The sequence below is a fragment of the Toxorhynchites rutilus genome, chromosome 2, assembly GCF_029784135.1.
Source record: "Toxorhynchites rutilus septentrionalis strain SRP chromosome 2, ASM2978413v1, whole genome shotgun sequence".
In the NCBI taxonomy this organism is placed as follows: Eukaryota; Metazoa; Arthropoda; class Insecta; order Diptera; family Culicidae; genus Toxorhynchites; species Toxorhynchites rutilus.
This window is the reverse complement of record NC_073745.1, coordinates 232436351-232463179: the sequence shown is the minus strand read 5'-3', so window position 1 is coordinate 232463179 and position 26829 is coordinate 232436351. Positions and strand designations below refer to the sequence as shown.

Here is a 26829-nt window from a genome sequence, read left to right as displayed (position 1 = left end):
ATCTTGATAAGCGTGATAAACAATCGGCGCTGATAACTTATCAATATTCGCGGTGCGAGTATCGATCGACAAAATGGTTTAAACGCGTGCGAAAATGACAGTGTTTCGTAAACTTTTGACGGGTCGGGATTGGTGAGCAAATCGTGCGAATTTTATTAATGAGAAAGTGGGATTCCCCCCATTTCGACAACTAAGGGATTCATTTGTGGTACGTTACGGTGGATAGTTATTCAATTTTTGGTTATTGTGAATTTAGAGTGCGCACAATGATATTGTAATGAAACGGAAATTGAGTGAAGTTATTGACGAAGGTGCAATGAAAAGTGAATTCCACATGCTGAATGATAAGAGTTCTATGAACCGTAAAAATGTGGATGTTTGATGTTCATCTTTTTTTTATTACTCTTAGATTAATGACATATTTCTAAGGAGTTTTGAAGAATGATTTGTGACCTGTTCGATAGTCAGTGTTATTGTGTAAATTGACGAAGTGATGATGAATAGATTCCTCATTTTGTATTTGTTTGTGCATGTGTTTTTATTTTATTTTTGTTTGACTAAAATAATGATTGTATTTAGTTTACTTTTGGTTTTTTTTCATGTTATCAGTTAATTTGAAAATTTTGTGACGTCTACAACAGTTTGAGCATCGCGCGCGTTGACAGCCATAGAAAGTTGAGATCGAACAAATGCAAAAGAAAATTAATTTCCAGAGTATTGAATTTCGTTTAGAAGGGTCCAATGTGGAAACTGGAATAAATCTGGGGATAGCCTGAATACTTGTAAACTCTTCTGTTCAGTAGAAGGTTACAAAGAGATTTTTCAAGGTGTGGCAGATTTGATTGCAGATTCCGATAAACACGTTTCCCTAAGTTATATAGAACCTGAAGTGTCAGTAAAACTCATTAGAACAGTCTAATGAAGAAACTGAAATAATGCTGGGGATCGGCCAACCGGAATACTCGTATATTTATCTGTTAAGTAGATGGTTGTAACGAGATTTTTCTGGGTTGCGGCAGATCTGATTGCGAGTTCCAGTATACATGTTTGTACCCCGTAATGCCTCAATATGTTCATCTAGTACAGGGTCTTTCAGATTAAACGCTCACGCAAAAAAATCGAATATCTCCTTATAATGTTTTTTTCGCTCCGTCGATGGTAACACTCCGTCGTCCCACTTCGGGACAATAATGTTCGGCTACTCGTTCAGTCTGATCGGATGGTTTTTATTGTCAAGTTGTACAATTTAAAGGAACGTGTATTTTTTGTGAAATCGTATTACTCGAGCAACCGAAGCCCTCATGAAGTTTTGTCCTCTTATGGTAAGAATTTTAACATTTCTCGGCATCGATTACTTCCTCTGGTGGTACGTGAAGGACCGTTGCTATGTTAATAAGCCACAAAATTTTAAGGGACTTAAAGAAGGAATAACTCGGATTTTCAACAGCATCGATGTCGTAATGCTACGGTTGTGCATGAAGAATTTTGTTCACCGTTTAAAACGCGTTATCGAAAAAAATTTGTAGAAGTTATTAAAATTTGTTGCGTGAGTGTTTAATCTGAACTCTGTAAAATTCCGATGTCTGTGACAAAACCACCTTGCTTACTGGTTCAGTTTGATGCTATAAAAGAAAATCATAACATTTACTTATCTTCAAGATAACTTGTCCAGCTCAATTTTTTGTCTCTGTTACATGAAATACATGTGTGATACACAAAATATAATAAAATAGAGACAACTCAAAAGGACGATTACTTCCTCGAGTTTTGTGCTTACCAATATTGGGTAAGCGATCCATTTTTATGTATATAAATAAATAGAAGATACAGAAGTGCGTTTTTTAACCTTAAAATCCATTTCCACTTTCGAATAAACATCAATTTCGTTAGCGCATATGGGATAATTAGGACATATGGGAATTCAATTTTCCGAATTTTCCCATTTCCATTTTCATTTTCCAATTGTCCTGTCTTTTCGAAATATGTGTTGCATTTGTATGTGATTTGTATGAGGAGGGAGAGGTGTATTGTTTGTATGGGAGGGGGAGGTGTCTAAAACCATCATAGACACATATCTCGTACCTAAAAACCCTTACATGTCAAATTTGATTCCATTTGCTCGAGTTATGCAAAAAAATGTTGTTTCACTTATATGGCAGCCCGCCCGCCCTTCCTTAAAGAGGGGAGGAGTGTCGAATCACCATAGAAACATTTATCGCCCCCTAAAACCTCCATTTGCCGAAGTTGGCTCCATTTGCTTGATTAGTTCTCGAGTTATGCAGAAATTTGTTTCATTTGTATGGCATACTAGCTGACCGGGCAAACTTCGTCCCGCCAAAATTAATTTTTCGTTATCGCATCAACGTATTCTCACTAAGTGCACGTTCATGGGTCCAATCGCAGATCTGTTCATTGATTGATCTTCTAATCTATCCTTCAACATTATTTTTTACTGTAAAATTTCAGTACTTCTACCAAAACTCGACATTATATTATCAGATTAATTTCAGACACAATTCTCGTGCAATATTTTTCATCCACTTGCAAATAACATGTTTCTCAGTAACATGGAACAAATGTTTGATACAGAAAATATGATAGATATATGATAGCCCTAAATCGGACAATTCCTTTCTCGAGTTTTGCTCTTATCAACACATTCGGCGATCCATTTATATTTATATAGATAGAAGACGGTATAGGAGTGCGTTTTATCACATTAAAATCCATTTCCACTTTCGAACGAAGATAACTTTTGTTACCGCAAATATCAAATGGACTAACAACGATTGTCAATATGTAATTGTAGAACAAATGCGAATTTTTTTTTTCCCAAAATATATTTTTTATTAAGGCACATGTGGCGTTAACCTGACGGGGCCGGGAGTCCAATATTTTGACAATTTTTGTCTTACAACTATGTTAGTAATATGTAACCGATTACTCGCGGTTGGCTCGAGGTTAGAATTACAAGTGTTCTCATAATTGGTATGTTGCAGTCTTCGATGCTCTGTACGTGTGCCCGACACGGGATACTTCCTATTAGGATGCAGCTGACCATTAATCAGCAACGCCCCCCTAGTCTGTATCCCATATCTAGCGTGGTGCGTCTTTCTCGACTCGAGGAATCCAGGATAGAATGGTCACTAGCCGGCGCAATCATCAGCTCGTGTAGAGTTGTCATGAGCGGTACAACCTTTGGCTCTTGTTGAATGATCAGTGGACTGTACAACCTTCGGCCCGTGCATCTGTAAAGAGTGTGTGTATGTATTGCCGCGACTAAGTAAAAGTTTATCGATCGGATAGGAGGGATATGAAACGGGGACACAACGAAGGAAACAACATTAAACGTTGACATCGGCGCTTCTGAGGAACAGGTATAGATGAAGCAGAAGATCAGGATCCCGGCTACCTAAGATATCCCGGACGGGGATATCCGATTATCTGCCTTGTGCTCTCAGTGCTCTAGAGAGCTGAGAGCGAGCAGCATGGAACCGGATACACGACCAGACAACGTGCTCGATGTCGTGGTAGCCATCGCCACAATCACAAAGATTGTTTGCTGCGAGCCCAATGCGATAGAGATGCGCGTTTAGGTTGTAGTGATTGGACATGAGCCGAGATATCACGCGAATGAAATCACGACCTACATTCAATCCCTTAAACCAAGCACTTAAACCAACCTTAGGGATAATCGTGTGTAACCAACGACCGAACTCATCTTCACTCCACATGCGCTGCCAACTAACGAGTGTGTCCTGACGAGGAATGTGAAAAAATTCATTATAGGCAATTTGCCTTTCAAAAAGTGTGCCTTCTGAAACGCCCACCTTAGCTAGCGAGTCCGCTTTCTCATTCCCCGGAATCGAGCAATGAGAGGGAACCCATGCTAAGGTAATCTTGAATAATTTTTCGACCAAAACACTCAATAGATGTCTTATTCTTGTTAGGAAATAAGATGAGCGTTTATCAACTTTCATTGAGCGGATTGCCTCTATTGAGCTGAGACTGTCTGAAAAAATAAAATAATGGTCGATGGGCAGTGTTTCAATGATCCCTAGAGCATAGTATATCGCACCCGTTTCTGCGACATACACGGAACAAGGATCTTTGAGTTTGAAAGAGGCACTGTAATTTTCATTGAAGATGCCGAAGCCAGTGGACCCGTTTATGTATGAACCGTCAGTAAAGAACATTTTATCAGATAAGGGTGGCATCTGATAAAATGTTCTTTACTTTTATTTTTTTACTTTACAAATGCGAACTGATTTTTTCGAATTTTCCCATTTTCCTTCAGAGTTTTCATGTTTGTCATGTCATGTTTGGTTAGAATATGTGTATTATTTTTATGGAACCCCCTCTCCATTCCAGAGAAGGGAGAGGTGTCATACCATCATAGATACATTTCTCATACCCAAAAACCCTCACATCCCAAATTTGACTCCATTTGCTTGATTAGTTCTAGAGTTATGCAGAAATTTGTTTTTCAGTTTTTTTCACCCTCCCCCCTCCCCCTCTTTAGAGAGGGGAAAACAGTGTCAAACAACCATAAAAACAATAATTGCTCCCTAAAATCTCCATATGCCAAATTTGGTTTCATTTGCTCGATTAATTCTCGAGTGATGCAGAAATTTGTGTTTCATTTGTATGGGAGCCCCCCTTTAGAGAGAGGGGAGGAGTGTCGAACTTCCATAGAAACGTTTAGCGATCCCTAAAACCTCTATGTGCGATGAGTTTGATTCCATTTGTTTGATTAGTTCTCGAGTTGTTCAGCACCTCCCCCTCTCTTTAGAGACGGGAAATGAGTGACAAACCACCATAAAACATTTATTGCTCTCTAAAACCTCCATATGCCAAATTTAGTTCCATTTGCTTGATTGATTCTCGATTTATGCAGAAATTTGTGTTTCATTTCTATGGCAGCCCCGCCTCTTAGAAAGGTGAGAGGAGTATTGAACTACCTTAGAAATGTTTCTTGTCCCCTAAAAATTCCACATGTCAAATTTGGTTCCGTTTGCTTGATTAACTCTCGAATTATGCAGAAATGTATGCTTGATTTGTATGGCAGTCCCTTCCCCGTCCCCAAAAACCCCTACATACCAATTTTCATGTCGATCGGTTTAGTAGTTTCCGAGTCCATAAGAATCAGACAGACAGACAGGCAGAAATTCATTTTTATATATATGGATTGTACTTCAATTCAATATGTCGTTATGAATTTTTGAAAAAAGGCATTTTTGGAAAAATGAATTTTCAGAAAAGGGCATTTTTGGATAATTTGGATAATTTGAAAAATCATAATTCAAAAATGAAAAAAAGAACACATTTCTGATTTTCGGATATGTTATGTAAAAAATCTTCAACTCAAGATTTTCGTAAAAAGTGGTAATTTTGTTGTTTATCACAAAAAATTACACCCGTTTTTTTCTATTACTCAGACTTTACTTCAAAAAATTATACACTTAGACTTTTTTCAAAAAATTATAACTTTTTTTTATAAGTACTGGACCGATTCCGAAGATCAACATATCAAATTAAAGGGAATGAACTAGTCTTCTTCTTGGAAATTGATGTTTTTACATATTATATCGAAAAATTCAGAGAGCCGTTATTTTCTGTTCTTGAGTTATGATTTTTTAAAATTAACGGATGGTCCGAAAAATCAATTTTTACATCTCTTTTCCTCCACAAAAATTCACAACTTTTGAACTGCTGGGTCGATTCAAAAAATGAACACATAAAATTAAAGCTAATGAGCTATTCTTGTTTAGAAAAATATTACACTTGGGATAAAAAATAGAATTTAGTTTTCGTAATTATTGGTTGTAATTGTTTTTTCAAAGTTTATATGGTTTCGGGACCAGGGACACCACATATTTTTATATTTTTTCTTGAAATCTTTTTCACATAACATATCCGAATATCAGAGAGGTGTCTTTTTTTGTTTATGAGTTATGTTTTTTCAAAGTTAACATGTTTTCAATTTTCGTTCAATAATCCTACGCGACTATACTATGTACATCTATGAATACAATGTTTACGCAAGTGTGGTATTTTTTCGAAGAACCAACTCATTGGTTTCAAATTGATATATTGATCTTCTGAATCGGCCCAGTGGTACAAAAATTATGAATCTTCAAAAAAAAGTCATTTTTGAAAAAATAGGAAAAATTATCATAGGTTAAATTTAAAAAATCATAACTCAAAAAATATTGCGCCCTTGATCCCGAGACCACGTAAACTATGAAAAACAAAAACAATCAATAATTACAAAAACAAAATCCACTTTTTTGGCAAGTGTAACATTTTTTTAAAGAAGACTAGTTCATTGCCTTTAATTTGATATGTTGATTATCGGAATCGATCCAGTACTTCAAAAGTTCAAAAATTTTCGGAAAAATAGAGGAAAAAATCAATTTTTTGGAGCTACCTAAAATGGAAATAGGCACCCTAATAAAAAAATAGAAAAATATGGGTCTAATATTTTGCGATGAGGAGCAAAACTACCGCTGTTCACGGAAATCTAAGAACCACTATTCCGGTTCGGCATGGAATGGCTGAAAACTGGTTTGTTTTATTTCGTAAGTTTAGTGAAGGAAGTTCTACTGAATAAATGATACATTATACGACCTTCAAAAAGATTAGTTGAGAACTGTAGAAAAACAATAGGGGAGAGTAATTGGAAGCTACTAAAACTGCACAGTTTCAAACTTTGAATTCGATATACTCGAAATAATAATTATGTTACTTAGTCCGGTTGTCAAATGACGTTGCTTAATCTGAAGTTGGTTGTGAAAAAATGGCATTAGGGCCTGTGGATGGACTCAAACTGTATGATTTTCCTAGCAACTCCAGGAATGTTAGGAAATATTTCGTTTGTGAGAATCATATCTGGATTTTGTGGCAACGAAGTTTTCCTTATTATGTAGCTGATTACGCTAATTTCAACATTCATTCATTTAATTCATATAATCGGGTACAATAATAACCCTAATGATGCTTATAAACTAGAGGAACTAAATTAAAAAATGAACTTAACTTAATCATGAAATTAATTGCTGTCAAAAGAGTGTGTAAGTGCGGAGGTGTAGCGTTTTTTTAATTGAAGCACGAGACATTATACTCAACTAATACCGATACTGTGTTTAAACCCCTCTTCGATATCCCAATAGCTTATCGGGGCGAGACACTCCACTACTGCTGGAATGCCTTTTATTACACCGCTCTGATGTGAGTCGTTATCTTTCACTCGACAATGACAGGCAGTAATCGTAAATATTACAACAGTCTTCGAAGTTGATTCCGTTCACCAATATTCACACGAGAACCTTACTTGACTCCTATCTATCGATCTGTTTGATTAATTCTCGCCTTGTCATTGCAGCCCACACAAGACTGGACCATCCACACGGTAGTGAACGAACCATGACGAGCAACGGGGACAAATTCCTTCTGCTGCTGTGGAAGAATTGGATCATCCAAAAGCGCCACTACTTTCAGACTTTCTTCGAGGTGATAATTCCTGTACTATGCTGCTCGATTCTGCTGCTACTCCGCGGTTTGGTCGATCCGAACATGGTGAAGGAGAGTTCTATTTTTAGGCCGATCTTGACAGATGTGCTACCACCTATACGGTAATTTGACCTCTAGTGAACGCTGGATGGAAATTTGAAACATTTACAGCTCAATGCTTACAGCCAAACGAATCCCTCTCCAAACCCACTGGAATATGTGCTGGCCTACTCACCGCGAAACCCGCTGCTCGAGAGCATTGTGGCCAATGCGGCTGATTCGCTGAATGTCACCTACGAGCAGTTGCCCAACGCACAAGCCCTGGAAGTCACCCTGATGAACCGAAACATACTAGTGGGAATAGAATTCGACGACCATTTGGCGGTAGACTCGCAGTGGCGCACAAACACACACACCCAGATGCAACAATTTATTTCTGTTTTTCAGGACACAACAACTCTTCCCGAGGACATCACTTTCTCGTTGCGATTCCCCGCAGAGCTTAGAACAGGTTGGGGTATTTTGTCCCAGTGGCCAACTCGGCTGTTGATGGTCCCATTTTCGCCACGGCTTCAAAATCCTTTCCAGGATGATGGGGGTCCACCCAGCTACATGGCGGAAGGGTTCCTTTCCGTTCAAAGTGCCCTCTCGAAGGCTATCATTCGTCAGCGCGATCCCAGTGTGGACCTTGGTCCGGTTTTCATAAACGTAAGTGTGCCATAAGTGCATATCATGGCTGAAATCGATAAGCTTCAATGGGGTTGTTTTATTTACCTAGCGATACCCCTATCCACCGTATTATGACGACCCGATTCTGCAAGCGATGGAGGCAATGCTGTCCCTCATCATTCTGCTGTCGTTTTTCTATCCTTGCGTGGTGATGGTGAAGCACATCAACGTGGAGAAGGAGCTGCAGCTTAAGGAAGCGATGAAAATCATGGGTCTGCCCAGCTGGTTGCACTGGAGTGCGTGGTTCGTCAAGAACATGCTGCTGCTGATCGTTTCCATCTCGCTCATCACGATGCTGCTTTGTGTGAGTATTTGAAGATGTGCGTGATTGTTTGTCTGTTACATTTTGCTGATATGGTAGATTTTGGTTCTTTTTCTGTTTAGGATTGAGAACAAATTTATTTCAACTGATGCTACCCTGAATCACTAAATCACGAATTGACATTTTAAGCTCGTCGTGCTCTTGTACTCAGCATAGTTTATTGCTGGTGCAGTCCGAGGGAATTGTTGCAAAGCATTGTTTGTTTTTTTTTATTCTCTGTTAGTGTAGACCGCACTTCGGGATAGTCGTAGTTTCGATGATGCTCCGGATTCTAGTGTAGTCATTCATCCACCTGCGTAGTTTTGATTGTGGTGACATCTTTTGTGTGTTTGATGCATTCCTACTACCATTGTTCAATTGGCCGACATCGATAGCTAGGGTTTTTACTGGGGAATTTACGATCAGATTTATTATCCGGTGGAATGGCTCTAATGGTCGTAAAACTATAGTCGTTCCATACCATCTGTTTTGCCTATTAGTTGATCAGGGATCTTCATGTTTCATGTCAGAATCAATTGGTTTACGAAAGTGCCCATGGTGAGCACATTATACCGATAAGTAAGATTCGGATCACCATAGTTGTGTGGCCTTAGAAAGTATGTTTTTTGCTCATTTCTCATTACTCTTGAGCTACTTGAGCTTTTTGACCATTTTTTGATGATCGGTTTTGGAGACGTTACTCGTTTTCTACCAAAAATTTCAGTGCTTGCAATTATTAGTTTGATGTGATCTTTTTTTTTTAAATCAGGGAAAATGAAAATAAAAAATCAAGATAAATCAGGATAGATCCTTTTGGGATGTCCGGACCGTTCGTGCCGATTATTAGGACAACAAAGGCATCATTTTTATAGGCATGCATACATTCATTAAATTTTTATATGCACAGTTTAGTTCTTTCGCCATGTTTCATGCCGCTTTAAAATTCTATCCTACCAGATCATGTTCGCTTTCTTGTCGAAAACTGTTGTTATTTTTTAACCTGTCCATAGAATCGAAGTTGTTGCCCTTAAATGAATTTTGTAGTGACCTGAACCTGTGATAATCTGAGGGTGTAATAACCGGTTAGTTTTAGAACTGGTGATATAGGATCTCCTACCGTGACTCCAAAATAATTTATTGTGTAATTTATCGAGACATGCATTTTGGCGTTGGCCTGATAGAAAGGCGACGTCTATCGCGTAGACGATTTGCTTCAAAACGGCATTTTCGTTACATTTATAAAGCGAGCCGCAAATTGAAATACAATCCATTGAAGACATTTCATTCAAATTTTGCTGAATCTACAAATTATCTCGATATACGTAACCAAACTTCAGCAGATGCTCATCAACGGTGGACTTAGATGTCTGTATTCTGTATATCTGTTAATTCATTTGTCGTATACTGAGGATTACTCTTGATCAACGTCTCGATTTATTCATCATCAATGGTGAAACGAACTTTCCGAACAATACAAAATATTTTCTTCAATAAATAAAACAACGTTTAATCACAAATACATTTCATGTTAAAAAATGCTTACATTGTCTTACTTCTCTTACTTTTTATACGTCGATGTGTTGTATTTAGTTGTTATTTGCTGCAGAAACATAAGCATTACATTACATAAGCATACTTGAGCAAACTTTCACCTGTCCTTTTTTAGGCAGAGAGAAAAAAAGATCTCGCAAAATTATCCTCTATGTTCATTCATTCAATTGGCGTTGACGGTTTCATTTTCTGTCATTGTGAAACAATAAACATTAATGGTTTTTCAGATGGAAGAATCGCGCTACGTGTTTTAAGCATTCTAATAAATATCAATACGTAATAATAAATAATACACGATTGAAAGAGCAATCACTATACAAGGGAGAACTGGAGAGCTTTTTATGTAGGCTATTTTGACAGTTCTCATTTCCAACCAGTAAAACTTTGATGAGAATCCCGGTATATATAATACGGATCCTTTTTACTGTGATAAAATAAAAAACTAAAAAGTTTAAGGGGTTGAGCCTAGGGGCACGGACGGGATCTTGACATAAGACTGTGATTATGTGTAGTAATTGCATTCGAATTGAGTTTTTTCATTGTTCAAAATCTGTATTTTTTCTCTTTTGGCCATTAGTTTTTCTTGGGAAGTTCGTGTAGCTTCTGTAGTGAACTGATCACATTGGGTGCTAAGTTCGGCTTCTGTATAAAAAAGGAAAAGGAGAATGGACAAGTGCATTCGAGGAAGTAAAGCGGGTATCTTAGGAAGATGTTTATGGGGAGCATAATATTATGATCGCGACTACTCAACCTATTACAATCTGATGTGGGTGAGTATACACTTTCGATCTTCTGAATCAGCAGCCAGTTGAATTCATTATTTGCATTTTTCACATAACCAAACAACCCGCTCAAGATTATGACATCATGGACCACAATTACCAATAAATTGTTAGTAGCAAGACCTACACGATAAAAACGAGAATTGACCACGAATTGATTGGGCAACATACAATACAATACTGATAAACTGATAAATGCCTATTATTGGTAAATGGAGAAAAATTCATTGTACGCATCATCTCACATTGTGAGCTCACGCCCGAATTTAGGCAAAAAGATTGCTCATTGGATCGAGGAAGAAAGCGAGTGGTTTGCTGCAATCGAAAGAAAACATACCCATTTTAATCGTCAATTTGTTAACATTTGTTTACTATAGTTCATGTTTTAAGCAAGAAACATGCTGGATAAATTTCCTGTCTAATGGTATATAACACAACATATGTCGCCAGAACGATATTGAGTAATATGCGTTTGAAAACTCTTAATAAATCGTTACATGTTTCGTAGAATGACCCCCCTATATAGAAATCATAGACATAGTCCTATGTAAAAAATCAGGAAAAATCAGGATCACTTCAGAAAATTCAGGCAAAATCGAGTGTTTGTCGGAATGTTAGGATACGAACCAAAAAGTCTGGGAAATCCTGAAAAAATCAGGAAGGTTGGCATCTCTGGTTCCGAGGGCCCATCTTTCTTTAATTTTACACTTTAATATTAAACTTCTGTACTTTTCGACCAGATAAATCAACGATTCTACTTCATACTTCCCTCTTTCCCCGAAACCCCTGCGAACGTTTCATATTGATACGTTTAGCCATTGTTTTAACTGATCGATCAAGATTTGGAGTAAATTAGAGGAGCATCTTCATCGCAAACTGTACCTGAAGTATAAAATACGACGCGAATTAACGATTCGTAGCTTTCGTTTTTATAAGTTTGTGGGTAAGGAGTATGTTTATATACATGAGAATGCGTATGTATATTTGTGCGTATCATCACTCCGTGTAATCCTCATACACAAAGGCATGTAAACGAAAGTTACGAATCTTTCATTCCGAGGGTACTTATAGGATTATCTACTTCTGATACAATTTGCGATGATGCGCTTCTCTAATTTACTCCAATCCTTGATCGATCGGTTAAAATAATGACTAAACGTACTAATATGAAACGTTTACAAGGATTTGGGAATGCACTTAGCTAAAAATGTGTCTGCTAACATTTTAAGTTTTTGCATTATTTGCAGAATTACAAAAGATTTTCTAAAACGTAACAAAACGCCTGTTTTTGGAACTTTTTTGAAATCGATGCAAAAAAAATTTAAATACATTTCTTTCCTCAAAGCAACGAATTAGCTTTGTACAAAACTGATTGAAGTTCTCTTTTCGATTAAAACAAAAATATCTCTTAGTTCAAAGGTCCTATAGAAACGCTATCGAGATCAAATAAAAGCTGGTTGATAAGAGTAATTGGATTTGCTATCTACTTAGGTGGCAAAAAAGCGTTAGTGCACCAAAATTTTTAAAAAAGAAAGAAATGTTTTTTTTATTTCTTCTCGATGTTACTGTCCCCTACATCTACACACATAAAGATAAAAATGCGTTCATAAAATATTCCAAAACTAGACTTCAAGCTTTAAAACTATGTACATTCCATTCTTCAAGCGTTGATTTTTCATGAAGTTGCAGCAATTCAAAATCACTTCCTGTTCCTCTAATTTTTTTTTTCACAAGTGTAGATGACGGCGCCAGTGGTTGTATGGTTAGCGTAACAGCCTCACAATCCGATCGGCCTGGGTTCAATCCCAGCTGGCGTCGTTGGGATTTTCTGAGGCGAAAAATCTCTGGTTACGTCTTCCTTCGGAGCGGAAGTAAAAGAAGTTGGCCCGGCTCATGAGTTGTTGAGTCTGATAGGTAGGAACAGGTGGAGTCGCCTCCCTGATGTCGGTGATTGGCACTAAAGTGGCGGAAATAGGCCGACGAAAAATAAGCGAAGATAAAAAAAAAAAAACAAGTGTAGATGCTCAAAAGTTTTGTTTCGAAATTTCAAGTCTATTCCGGGCAGTGTTGTCAAATTTTCAACTGTACTAGACGGGTTAAAAATCTTTCTCATCTGTACTTTTTCTTCTAAAAATCTGTACCATCAAAAATATTCGTTGAAGAAAAAAAGACGGGTGGGTTATGTCGGGGACATAACCGGAGTGACGTAGGACTATACAAAGGGGACAGCTTTTGTTAAATATATATTTTAAATATATTGTTTTATTTTCTTCTCCTACGTGAATATCTACCTATCTACCTGAAAAATGGATTAGTTTACTGTTTACTCTTTATGAATATGGTGGTTCTGAAAAGAACCTTTGGTGTTGTGTTTTTGTTATCGCTCGATATTCCCATCTTGTTTTTTTTTTTTTTATCTGTATTATAGTGATTTTCAACTCATTTGGCTGGTTCGTCACTTTTTACTTCCATTTTTGGAAGAATGTCGGGAGTGAGAATTGAACTCGTGACCTTTAGCGTGAGAGGCATGGATGTTACCACTACGCCAGATCGCCTCCACTTCCCATCTTGTTCGGTTAAACCTTCCTGTTTAGCTATTGCGTTTGCCACTCGCCACAGCTTTCACAGTTGGAAAATTTCTTCCCATCCAGCTTGTGACATGTTGTTCAGTAAATTACATTTAATGTGACGTGCCGGAGAAACACTTTGCCACTCACTGAAACTATTTGTTGCCTTGATGAGCGCCGAACCGAAGCTGCTCTGTTCTTGATGTGGGTTTTCTGATTGTCGTGAGCAGCTTTGCAAGCCAACTCGAGCACTCCGACGGCCGAAACTCTATAATCGCTGTTAGGTATACCGGTGCTCCGGCACCAATCCGTTCGGCCTAGTTACCCTTGCGGAGCAATCGGTGAATGCGACCAACAGGGAACTGGAGACCTGCACGATTCGAGTGAGACTTTACCTTTCCCTTAACTTGTCCTCCTTTGTTACGTCCACGATGCCGATGCCGTACAACCACACGGGTTTACGGTTTGAAAGAAAATAAGATATTTTTTTGGGGTCCGCGTGTTTTATACTCTAGCTGTACACACTCACAGGATAGAGACAAATCGGCAGACACAGCCAGAGGGGCGAGTCCAACGAGACAAACGAATGAGCGTTAAAAGGGAGCGATGGCAAACAATACATTCATTACGATTTGTTCGCTCGTTAGATTCACATGCAGGCTAAGTGGAGACGATCTGGCGTAGTGGTAACATCCATGCCCTGCACGCTAAAGGTCACGAGTTCAATTCTCACTCCCGACATTCTTCCAAAAATGGAAGTAGAAGTGATGAACCAGCCAAATGAGTTGAAAGTCACTATAATACAGATAAAAAAAACATGCAGGCTAAAAAGGGTCCTTTTCAGGATCACAAAATTATCTTCAATCTGAAGAGTTTATTGTTTTGTTATCACTCGATATCCCCATCTTGTTCGGCTAAACCTTCCTGTTTAGCGATTTGTTGCCACTCGCCACAGCTTTCACAGTTGGAAAATTTCTTCCCATCCAGCTTTGTGACATGTTGTAATTACATTCAATGCGACGTGCCGAAGCGCCACTCAGTGTCGCATTGGAACATTTGCGATGACAGTGGTACAGTGTCGACTTTCAATGTGGGGTCATAATTTGGATCTCTATGTTTATAAAAATGTACAACTAAATAAGTCGCATTACATGTCCGTCCAATTAGCTAAATGTCGAACTAATTGTAAATTACTGTACTTTCAATCTGGAAACAATTTAAGAATTGGTGAAAATTGAATTATCAGGAAAGTCCCCAACTATCAATAAGCTCAGAACAACTGCCAAATTCACATACTCATCAGATCCTGGCAAACAAATTATGAAAAAATCAATTTGTGTTTTATTATTATTTTGGATAATGTTTTAGAAAGCATTGTACTGTATTTCCTAAACTCTTTTTTGGAAGGTTTAATGGCCCTGAAAAGCGCCTTGTTTTATGGAATGGTTCCAATTTAGGAAACTTAGTACTCGTGGTTTTGAAAAAAACCATTTCGAACGCCCTCGATGCCGCCTTGTTCTGGATTTGCCACTAAAGCAGTTTGTATAAAGAACAAACTTTTTTCTTCTGCTACCTGATGCCGTTTTGCGATTGCGTTTGCCACTCGCCACTCGCTGCAACTGCCTGTTGTCTTGATGTCCACCGAACCGAATGTGTTCTGTTCCGAATGCGGGTTTTCTCATCGTCGCGAGCAGCTTTGCCAGCTAACTCGATCACTTCGGCGGCCGAAACTATATAACGCCGGCTAGGTGGACTGGTGCACTGGTACTAACGCGCTCGGCCTAGCTACCCTTGCGGGGAACTCCAGATCAACACGGTTCGAGCGGGATTTTGTCTTTCCCTTCACTTTTCCTCCTTTACCATGTCCAGACATGGCTGCTTGGGTTGGTTTGTTGATGTGTTGTGATGCGAACCGATGTGGTGTACGGTTTGAATGAGAATGATCGTTACGGCAGCGGAGCGGGGATTTTTAAGCAGACTGGCTGGCTCGAGAATTACGTATGTGTGAGACTGCGACCAATGTTTCGTTAATTTTTTTCTTTTTCCTTTCCAATCGTGCTTCATTCTATTCCGCTGCTGCTCTGGTTGCCCGTTTTGGTCGGTACGATTTGAGGAGCACAAAATGGACCAATCAAAAATGGGCACATAGTGCATTTTGACAATGCTTGATATTTCACAATTATTCAATTATTTATCTCAAGAAAAATGAAATGTTATTCGTTATGATAGATGCGTAGATATATTTCCTATCAATTGATGCAAAAACCTTTGCGATCTATTGAGAAATGCTCGAGTTATAAGCATTCCAAATCTTGCATTTTTTCCTACTTGTTCAGTGCCTAGATTTCCATTTCACCCCCTATATCTTCCGGTTAGACGTAGTCCTACGTCAAAATTATTTCATTAGAATGAAAAAAATACTCATTTATTTTTTACATATACTACATTTACATTTGCAAGTCATTCCTATGTTTGATGATGCTTATACATAGTTTTTCCGAGCTAAGATTGTATACTAACATTCATTAAACATTTTAGAGCTGCCTTCACGATGTTTAATCGATTCTTTTGATCTCAAAATAGCGTTCATCGTATCGTATCGTATCGTATCGATTTTGAAGCTTATTTTTGTTCTGATTGTATTAAGAAAAAAATCGCTCGATAGTTGCCGAGGAGTGAGGCATAGTGAGAACGTTACTAACGAAGGATCGAAGCGCCGAAAAATGCGAGCGAATCGTCAATTCTTTTTAGACATCCAATTTTTGTCCACCAATCTTGCACGTGCTCGTTTTCTGAAACTGTGACTTTCTTACGGATTAATTTTACCTCTAGGGTACGGAATTCATTTTCCAGAACTTGTATCCCATCGCAGAAACCTGGAAACGCCTCAGGTACAACAAAATCTGCTAGAGCTCATGGTATCCCTCGATAAACGCCCATCGGCCACATCTCCGGTTGATGCTCACCCAAGCCGGGATCAAAACTCCCGTTTTAGTCCTGACCAGAAGCAGGAGTATGTCCTTCCCCTGCTTGATCTCAAGGATCGTTTTTATGAGATGTCTATTATCGATATCCGTCGTCTGGCTTTTAAGTTGAAAAAAAAGGGTGGGTTATATCTATGATATAACCGCTAGATTGACGTGGGACTACCGTTGGCTTAGTAATCGTTTGTTTATGTTGATTAAATCATTGATTGCATGAAACAATCATCGAATTCAATATATCTGCTGTGTAAGTACAGAATTTGAACAAACGTCATATAATGTAAGGCACTTTGGTTTAGAAGGCTGTGTTAGGGAACACATTTCTGTGGGAACAAAACTTCCCTCAATTTGTATGTATTTGCAATGCTTCCTTCCTTCCTTGTTTGTTTTATAAAGACTAAACTTTTGTAGTTCATTCGTCTCTAGCCTTGAGAAGGTACCTCGTGGAAAGAAAACTACTCCATTACTCCTCTTTCACGTTTCTTAAGAAAGACATTCGATACAATGTCAATTTCTCCAGGCACCTTGGTTTTGATGGCCGTGTTAGAGACCATATTCCAGTGGGAACAAAAGTTCCCCCAACTTTTTTGTATTTGCAATGCCAATTTCCCCAGGCACCTTGGTTTTGAAGTCTGTGTTGTGGAAACCGTAAAACGGATCAATCAAAACGTGGCAGTTAGGGCGTTTAGATAATGCTTGACATTTTACAGTTATTCAATTGCTCATCTCAGAAAAAATTACATTTCATTACCACATCTACCACAGTTAGATGCGTAAAAATATTTCCTTTTAACTGATGCAAAGATTTTTCTGATCTATTAAAAAATGTTCGAGTTTTAGAGCAATTCTAAATGAAATCGTCTTAAAAATGCAGATTTTAAAAACATGAATTTTTGTTTCCAATGAAAGTTTGTATTCCGTTTGGGTTGGAGGAAATATGAGTTTTCCACAGCAATTGGGATTTTTTTATTCAAGTGTAACTTTTGAAAACAGTGTCTTAGAAAGATTTATAGAGTATTGATGTCAAAATGTGTAAAAATATACGCTGAGAAAAAATTAGTTCTCTTTTTTTATTTACAAAAAAAAACTTCAATTTGCAGTATCTTTAATATATTTTTTAATTTTTTTTAATATATTTTTTTATTTTTCTTAATTTTTCTCATATAAAATGGAAGTCATGTAGAAAATTGAAAAAGTGAGTCCAAGATGGTAAAACTATTTTTGACGAAATTTGTGGAACATCGAATTTTCATGAATTTTCGAAACTTCGAATTTTTGTATGTTAACAGTCATTTTTAGCCACAAATTATGAATCCTGGTGTGATTTGTAACAAAAATGCTCCTTATCAATATCAATCTTATAAATAAGCTCCTCTGAATGCAGCCATTCTCGAGATATTTAAAAAATATTTCTAATTAATTTTTTTTATAGTAAATAGGCTTTTTTAATATGTTTGTCTTGTTATACCGTCATGTTCACAGAAAAAGGTCCTTATCAATCTCCTTCTGAATGCAGCCTTTATCGAGATATTTAAACAAATATTTCTAATTTATTGCCTTTTTTATAGTAAATAGGCTCTCTTAATATGTTTGTCGTGTTATATCGTCATTTTCATAAAATTTTATGAAATTGCTTATAACTTTCACTTTTTTTGCTGCATTCAGAAGGAGATTGATAAAGAGCTTTTTTGTTTTAAATTACATCAGGATTCATAATCTGTGGCAAAAAATGACTGTTAACATACAAAAATTCGAGGTTTCAAAAATTCATAAAAAATAGATGTTCTAGAAAGTTTGTCAAAAATAATTTTACCATCTTAGACTCATTTTTTAATTTACTACATGATTTCTATTTTAGATGAAAAAATTAAAAAAAAAATTAAAATGAATATTTTAGATATTGCAAATTAAAGTTTTTTTTTGTAAATAAAACAAGAGTACTAATTTTTTTTCTCGGTGTATATTTCATTCACGTTTTGACCAAGGCGCGTAGAAGTATATCCTAAGGTGGGCCAACTTGCTAAAACCACTCTTCAGCCATCTTGGAAGTCTACTGTGTTTTGTTTGTAAACAAAACACAATACGCTTGTGCCCAAGCTCGCTTGTGATCAGTCTGTCTCTTTCACGCTTTAAGGAAATAATTCCCCTTCTGCTTTCTTCCGTACTGTTTTCATATACCGCTCCCCTATCCCACTTAGTGACGAAACGGCCTCACCTAGTACCATAGACCCGTCTTGGTTTTGACATCAATACTCTATAACTCTTTCTAAGACACTAATTGCTAGTTCGAGCTATCCCGTACTGCTTTCCATCGCTGTACCAGCGTCGTCCGAGTATTCCTCAAAAGTTCTTTACCAGATTCAGGTGTGGACTACGTATTGGCTAACCTAAAATCTTGATGTTTCCCTCCGAAAACTATTAAATATTGCTCTTACTTAAATATATGGCCATATTGTCTTACTGAAAAATGCAGTTCTGTGACATGAAAGCCTCGGTGAATGATACCAGTATGTCTTCCAGCAGTTTTTAGAGTTCAGCATTAAAAACTATAAGTGCTCCAAAGTTTCGGTTCAGTTTGACTTAGGGTTCCATCCGCAAATCATTCCAGTGGTACACACAATAACTAGGGCCATGAAGATTGAATTTCTTGCCATTAGAAAACATCACTTTATGCCATTCATTAAGCAATGTCGTGTACTTTTTGGTGAAATATAATATAACCTAAATGTTAACTTGAGCTAAATTCGGTTTCTTTACCTTTGAACATTCTCTTTTATCGTTCTCGATCCTGCAAGCGAGTAGAATCTATCTTTATTGATGCTGATATCACAAACGGAAGTTTTATATAAAGGAAGAATCGAAGATACCGCAAACAGCGGTGCAATTTTGTTCGTTGGAGGCACCGCGTCGATTTTCATACCGTTTGGTGGAGAGTACTTCTTGTGTTTATGCTACGAGGGCTACTTTTTCCTCTGATTGACTTAAATTTTAACCGGATCAACAAATTGCCAGACCATCTTATGTTTTGTGTACTGGCACAATAACAAGGCTGAAATCACCGATTACCAAGGTTTTGTATCGTAGGTAAGTTCCCCGCCTTTTTCTGGTTTGTGCGATTCAACAAAATTCTTCCCATTTGAAATGCTGCCTCCAAAACATGCGTAATTTATAAATAAAATCCCTACAAGTTTAAACTGTACACTCGAGTAGTGTTTAGAGAGCACAGAGAACTAAAACCTTCTGTATGATGCGATTTGTTGCAAAAACATTGCGTCAGATAGAAACCGAAGAAAGACAAGTATTTTGGATAAATGGTGTGTCACATCAAATTGCATCACGGAAAAAACGCTGTAGAAATTTAATTTTTAGGAATTATATCTTCAGCTTTCGCTTATAATCAGATAAGAGTGTATAGATCACGTTGGCCATGCTTCACTGTCAATTTTTCGTAAATTTGGAAAAATGTGGTCGAACGAAAAAGAGCGTCGTGAATTAATCCTGTGCACTCATTTCGAGAATCCGGAGTTGTCACATCGGGACATCGGTAAGATGCTGGGAATCGTCCAATCCACGGTCAGCAGAGTACTAAAACGATACTTCGAGAACCTAACCATCGACCGGAAGGTGAAGAACGGCAAAAATGGATGCTCCGTCAGTGAAAAAGATCACAAGCGCGTAGTTATGCACTTTAGACGTGATCCGAGAAGTTCGGTCCGGGATGTCGCCAATAAGCTGAATTTGTCAAGTTCATTCGTCCAGCGGACCAAGCAGCGGGAGGGCCTGCGTACATACAAGATTCAGAAGGCTCCTAACCGCGACGAAAGGCAAAACATGGTGGGGAAGACGCGAGCCCGGAAGCTGTACACCGAAATGCTGACGAAGCCGCATTGCCTGGTAATGGACGACGAAACCTACGTCAAAGCGGACTTTCGTCAGTTGCCGGGCCTGTTGTTCTTCTTCGCAGAGGACAAATTCAGCGTTCCGGAGGAGATTCGCAAGCAGAAACTATCCAAGTTTGCCAAAAAGTACATGGTGTGGCAAGCGATCTGCTCTTGCGGAAAGCGGAGCGCCCCCTTCGTGATGACCGGCACGGTAAATGGGCAGGTTTACCTTAAGGAGTGCCTACAGAAGCGCTTACTACCACTATTGAAGCAGCACGAGGGCCCGACCATCTTCTGGCCGGATCTCGCTTCGTGCCACTATTCAAAGGACGTGTTGGAGTGGTACGAAGCCAACGAGGTCACCTTCGTGCCAAAGGAAATGAACCCGCCCAACGCGCCGGAGCTTCGCCCAATAGAGAAATATTGGGCGATTATGAAGCAGGCCCTCCGGAAGAACCCAAAAGTTGTCAAATCGGAGGCGGACTTCAAGAGAAAATGGATTTCTGTTCAAAAAAAAACTACAACCTGACGTTGTACAGAACCTTATGGACGGGGTAAAGAGGAAGGTGCTTGGGCTCGAAGTTTGAATAAAAAGAAAATGCCAAAACTTGTTTAATAGTTTTTATTTTACTGCCTAAAATTTTCAAAAGGATCTGGGCGAATTTCTACAGCGTTTTTTCCGTGATGCAATTTGATGTGACACACCCTTTACTCAATACGGCATCGTGGAGGAACTGTTTGCGAGAAAGTCGTAACTAAGTCGGACAATGGAATAGAACTCAGTAACCGAAAGCAGTGCTCAGAAATTCTAACAACGTGCTGAATTTCAACGAGGTGTCAAAGAGACTCACTCATGGGCGACGGAACGTAACCGAAGATTGGTTTTTGTTAGCTTCTAGAAGATATCCAGAGTAGTCTGTACCGAAAAAAAATTATGTATATTTTATCCCTCTCGTCACAGATACCAATAAACAACTCATCCGTTCTGGAGTACTCAGACTGGACGGCGGTGTGGTTCTTCCTGTTCGTTTACTGCATCGCGATCGTGTGCTTCAGCTTCATGATGAGCGTTTTCTTCAACAAAGGTAACAAACCCCGCCAATCTCGAATTAATCGTTGAAAGTAGCTCAGTCACCCGCGAATAATCTCCGTTGCAGCCAACCTCGCCTCCGGAATCGCCGGGTTGATGTGGTTCGTGTTCATGATGCCGTTCAACGTAACCTCGCAGAACTACGACAGCTTGGGGACGGGGGAGAAGGTGGGTTTCAGCTTGTTCTTCAATTCGGCAATGGGATTTGGCGTTCTAAGCACCATGCGGATGGAAGCGAACCAGCTGGGTATGCGCTGGTCCAGCTTGTTCACCCCGGCTACAATCGACGATGGAATGAGCGTCGGGCTGATCATGGTGATGCTGCTGGTGGATGCGTTGATCTATTTGACGATCGCGTTGTATGTGGAGCAGGTTATGCCGGGGGAGTTTGGTGTCGCGAAACCGTGGAACTTCCTGTTCAAAAGGGAGTATTGGGGTAGAACGGTGGTATACGGGGATGGCTTGGAGAAAAGTGGGGCTCGTAGACAAGATCAGAAGTACTTTGAGGTTGAACCTGAATCGATTCACGCTGGGATACAAATTAGGAATCTGCGAAAAGTGTTCGGCGACAATAAGGTTGCCGTTCAAGGTCTGGATCTCAATATGTACGAGGATCAAATAACGGTGCTGCTTGGACACAACGGGGCCGGTAAGACTACCACGATGTCCATGCTAACTGGGATGTTTTCGCCAACTTCTGGGACGGCGTATCTGAACGGGTGTGACATACGCACAAACATTGAGGGAGTGCGCCAGTCGTTGGGTTTGTGTCCTCAGCACAATGTGTTGTTCAACGAGATGACCGTCTCCGAGCACATGAGGTTCTTCGCCAGGTTGAAAGGTGTTCCGAAAAGCGGCATTGCCAGTGAAATTGAGAGCTATCTTCAGATGTTAGAACTTGTGGATAAGCGGAATGCTCAGTCGCATACACTTTCGGGTGGCATGAAGCGAAAATTGGCCGTTGGAATGGCTCTCTGCGGTGGTTCGAAGGTGGTTCTGCTGGACGAACCAACATCCGGTATGGATCCTTCGGCAAGAAGAGCTTTATGGGATTTGCTGCAGAAGGAAAAGAAGAATCGCACTATATTGTTGTCGACGCACTTCATGGATGAAGCAGATGTTCTAGGGGATCGCATTGCGATTATGGCTGAAGGCGTACTCAAGACGGTTGGGTCACCGTTTTTCTTGAAGAAAACTTTTGGGGTTGGCTATCGGTTGATTTGTGTGAAAGGGCCGAATTGCGATAAAGATTTATTGTGTGACATCCTCAGAAGGTACATACCGGATGCTTCAATCGAAACAGATATCGGCTCAGAGCTGTCATTCGTGCTGAAGGAGGACTACATCAAGTTGTTCCAGAGGGTGTTGGAAGAGCTTGAGAGCCAAATGGATCGCTGTGGAATTACTAGTTATGGAATTTCATTGACCACTATGGAGGAAGTTTTTCTTAAGTAATGTGAGACATCGAGGGGCAAACGATATGGTGTTAATTTCGATTCTCATTTTTAGAGCCGGTAGTGACACATTGCACGGAGAAGCCACTACAAATGGAACAACCGTGGAAACGAATGACCGGAGTCGTAAGTTGTTCATATTTTCGAATGTGCCTTTGCTGATCTCCAATATCTTTAGATCTACTGAACAGCAAGGATCTTTTGACGGGACGCGAGCTCATGATGAACCAGCTTAAAGCCCAATTTCTGAAAAAAATGTTATCGACTGCTCGGTCGTGGGTTCAGTTGATTGTTCAAAACGTTATTCCAATATTTTTCGTTGTAATGACATTCGTCATCACACGCGGCATCGGGTTGAGCGACGACTTGCCTCCGTTGAAGATGACGATAGAATCTTACAGAAAATCCATTACCGTCCTTGAAGGAACGAACGCAGGAGCACAGGCCTACCAAAGGTTGTTCGAGAATGTCGGTAACGGCAACCGATTGGATGTAATCACCTCTCCAATGAACCAGTACATCTTGGATCGAGTGAGTAACACGATGTTAATGAGTTCATGAATATAACATGATATCAATTCCTCTTTTTCAGTCCCTAAACTCAATCTCGGAGGTAAACATCCGCTACATGGTGGGCGCAACCTTCTCCGACGACAGTTACACAGCTTGGTTCAACAACAAAGGATATCACACGGCACCTCTTTCGCTTTCACTGATCTACAATGCGATCGCGTCTACGGAATGTACATCCTGCAGAATTTCGGTGATCAATAAACCACTGCCGTTCCAGATCGACACCAAGTTTGAAACGATGAACACCGGTCTAAATGCAGGCTTCCAGCTGGCCTTCAACAGTGGCTTCGCGATGGCTTTCGTGGCGGCTCTCTACATACTGTTCTACATCCGAGAGCGCACTTCTCGCGCTAAGTTACTGCAATACGTCAGTGGAACCAACATTGCACTGTTCTGGGGTGTTGCCTTCGTTTGGGATTATCTCATGTTCATGGTGACTTGTTTAGTTTATATCGCAACGCTGGCCGCTTTCCAGGAGGATGGATGGTCAACCTTTACCGAACTCGGTAAAGCGTTCGTATTGTTGATGATGTTCGGCATAGCGTTCCTACCGACCACCTATCTGTTTTCATTTCTTTTCAAGGCTCCTGCATCCGGATTTGTGATTGTTATGCTAATAAACATCGCTTCCGGATCAATCTTCTTCACCGTCGTAATGCTTCTGCAGTTCCCAGGAATTGATCTGAAACATATCGGGGATGCACTGGAATGGGTCTTTCTGTTCTTCCCAAACTTTGTACTGACCCATGGGTTGAACAACATGAACCAAATAGCCAGCACCAACGCCAATTGCAGAACAGCGTGTGAGCAAACGCCGGGCTGCATGATGGACAACGTTTGCGGAACTTTGAAGAGGTGTTGTGTACCCGATATATTCTCCTTCGATCAGCTGGGCATAAATCGGCATCTGCTGTACTTGGCGTTCGTTGGCGTTACCTCATTTACCCTAATTCTATGCATTGAATACAGACTTCTCCGGAGGTTGTTTGAGAAGTTTAGTAAACTCAGAAAGCAACCCTGGTCATCGCCCTCCACCGAGGAGGACTCGGATATTGTGGCAGAGCGAACACGGGTCCAAAAGATGCCACAAACCGAAATCAACGACTATAACCTGGTAATGCGGGACCTCACCAAGTACTACAAATCGTTACTGGCGGTTAATAAGCTGAGCGTGGCAATCGACCGTTCGGAATGTTTCGGTTTGCTCGGTATTAACGGTGCAGGCAAGACGACGACCTTCAAGATGATGACCGGGGATGAAAGTTTCTCTTCCGGCGAGGCATGGGTCAAGGGAATCAGCTTGAGTACGAGTATGAATACGGTTTATCGACAGATAGGCTATTGTCCGCAGTTTGACGCGCTGCTTGATAACCTCACCGGAAGGGAAACTTTGAAGATCTACGCGCTACTGCGAGGTATTCGTGAGGCTGATATTGGCAACGTTTCGCTGACGCTGGCAGAGGAGCTAAACTTCCTGAAGCATATCGACAAGAAGACTAAGGAGTACAGTGGCGGAAACAAGCGGAAGCTCAGCACGGCGCTGGCGTTGATGGGTAATCCCTCAGTGGTGTATCTGGACGAACCGACTACCGGCATGGATCCGGGAGCGAAGCGGCAGTTCTGGGATATGATCTGCAAGGTACGAAGTGCGGGTAAATCGATTGTGCTAACTTCGCACAGTATGGAGGAGTGCGAAGCGCTGTGCACCCGGTTGGCTATCATGGTGAACGGGGAGTTCAAATGTCTTGGCTCTACGCAGCATTTGAAGAATAAATTCTCCAAAGGTTTTCTGCTGACGATCAAGGTTAAGAAAGCGGAAAATGTGGGGGCTCCGCAGCAACAGCATGTGGAGAATGTAAAGTTCTTCGTTACGAGTCAATTCTCCGGGGCGATATTGAAGTGCGTTCATTGTTGATTTTCACAAATGGTTGCTTCATTGATTCTGTTCAAATATTTCAGGGAGGAGTATGAGGATTCGTTGAGCTATCACGTACCACAGACAGATCTCAAATGGTCGGCAATGTTCGGATTGATGGAATCCAATAAAGACCGGCTGGGCATTGGGGATTACGCCCTGGGACAAACTACTCTGGAGCAAGTGTTTTTGTTCTTCACCAAATATCAGAGGATCGTTTAAAGAGTCGAGTTGTATAGTCTTATTTATTGAATTGTGTTCATCACGTTGAGTACACTAGGAATATTATTAAACCATTGAAACAACCCTGAGTTAGGATGATTGTGATGATTGAATTACGCGCTGTTGAACAAAACAAATTCTATCTCTCAAAAGAATGTATCAGTTACATCTGAAAAAACAACTGAAAATGTAGTACTAATAAAATGTTGAGTTAACTTGTTGTATTGTTTTGAAACGAACTTATCTTCTTCGCATTTAATTCTTGAATTTCTGCGAGCCGCGACCTTGATCAAAAAGTCCCCGGAATCACCATCGTGTGGCGCTCTCAGTCACCCGTTATTATTTTCCTTTTTTTTTGCTGGTACATCTGTCATTGATATTCTATAAAATTTGTAGGGCGATAGTTTTACATTTCTAAAAGTTACGCTGTATTGAGTACATCTGCTATTGTACGTGCCTTGATTTTGTAGAATTTGCAAAATGGAATTAAATTTGCAACGACGAGTTTGTATTAAATTTTACGTTAAAAGCCGTTTCAATGGTGCGACGACATTGCAAATGTTAGAAAAGTGTTTCGGCATCGATACTCTGAAAAAAGAAACAGTCGTTTATCAGTGACACGAACGTTTTAGAGGTGGGCGAGAATCTGTGAACGAGGATGAGAAAAGTGGACACCGAAAAGCGACGAAATCATCAACAAAATCAAAGAATGGATGTCCGTCGTCCGCAAATCGACCATTGGAGAGATAACAGAGAAGTCGGACATTACTTTTGGATCCACACAAGACAATTTGTTAATGATTTGGGTCTCAGACGTGTCGCTGCAAAGCTGGTTCCGAAAGACCCGAATTTCATGCAAAAAACATTCATCAAGTGGATCATTACTGGAGACGAAACGTGGATTTATGAGTGTGACACGCAATCCAGACATCAAGCGCGTGAATGGCGTAAACCAAATGAGCAACAATCGAAAAAAACCATTTTGCTCCCTGTGAATTTTGACGTAGGATTACGTTTTTGATTGTTATATAGGGGCCACTCTACGAAAAATGTAACGTTTATTAAGAGTTTTCAAATGCATAATACGCAGAATCGTTCTTGCGATATATGTCATCTCCAAATGCAATGGATTAAATAACCCTCCACCTTTTGCCATGATTATTTTATAAGGTGTCTCAATATAACATATTAGTTGTAAGAGTAAATATTTCTTCATTAAGGTTATGAAAATCGATTTTGTTTCTGCATTTTTGGGAAGCTAATGTTCT

The 26829-nt window shown here is 39.6% G+C and overlaps 2 protein-coding genes across 4 annotated transcripts in view; one reads left to right on the top strand and one right to left on the bottom strand.

Moving 5' to 3' along the window:
- The window catches only part of LOC129767205 (uncharacterized), an 823328-nt gene that overhangs the window by 310779 nt on the left and 485720 nt on the right, over window positions 1-26829 (bottom strand). The gene's annotated exons all lie outside the window — the stretch shown is intronic.
- On the top strand, window positions 85-25776 carry LOC129767207 (phospholipid-transporting ATPase ABCA3-like). The gene is made up of 11 exons (XM_055767861.1): window positions 85-208; window positions 7385-7634; window positions 7698-7896; window positions 7960-8220; window positions 8291-8545; window positions 21269-21392; window positions 21465-22848; window positions 22907-22977; window positions 23030-23382; window positions 23444-25323; window positions 25384-25776. Exons 2-11 carry the CDS (start codon window positions 7426-7428, stop codon window positions 25559-25561), a joined length of 4914 nt encoding a protein of 1637 aa, XP_055623836.1. The 5' UTR covers window positions 85-208; window positions 7385-7425; the 3' UTR covers window positions 25562-25776.

Excerpts from the sequence above, each read along its gene's own strand:
- LOC129767207 (XM_055767861.1), top strand. The coding sequence starts at position 7,426 with ATGACGAGCAACGGGGACAAATTCCTTCTGCTGCTGTGGAAGAATTGG. Across the intron at positions 7,897-7,959 it reads AATTCGACGACCATTTGGCG|GACACAACAACTCTTCCCGA; the intron begins GTAGACTCGCAG and ends TCTGTTTTTCAG. Across the intron at positions 22,978-23,029 it reads GGAAACGAATGACCGGAGTC|ATCTACTGAACAGCAAGGAT; the intron begins GTAAGTTGTTCA and ends CAATATCTTTAG.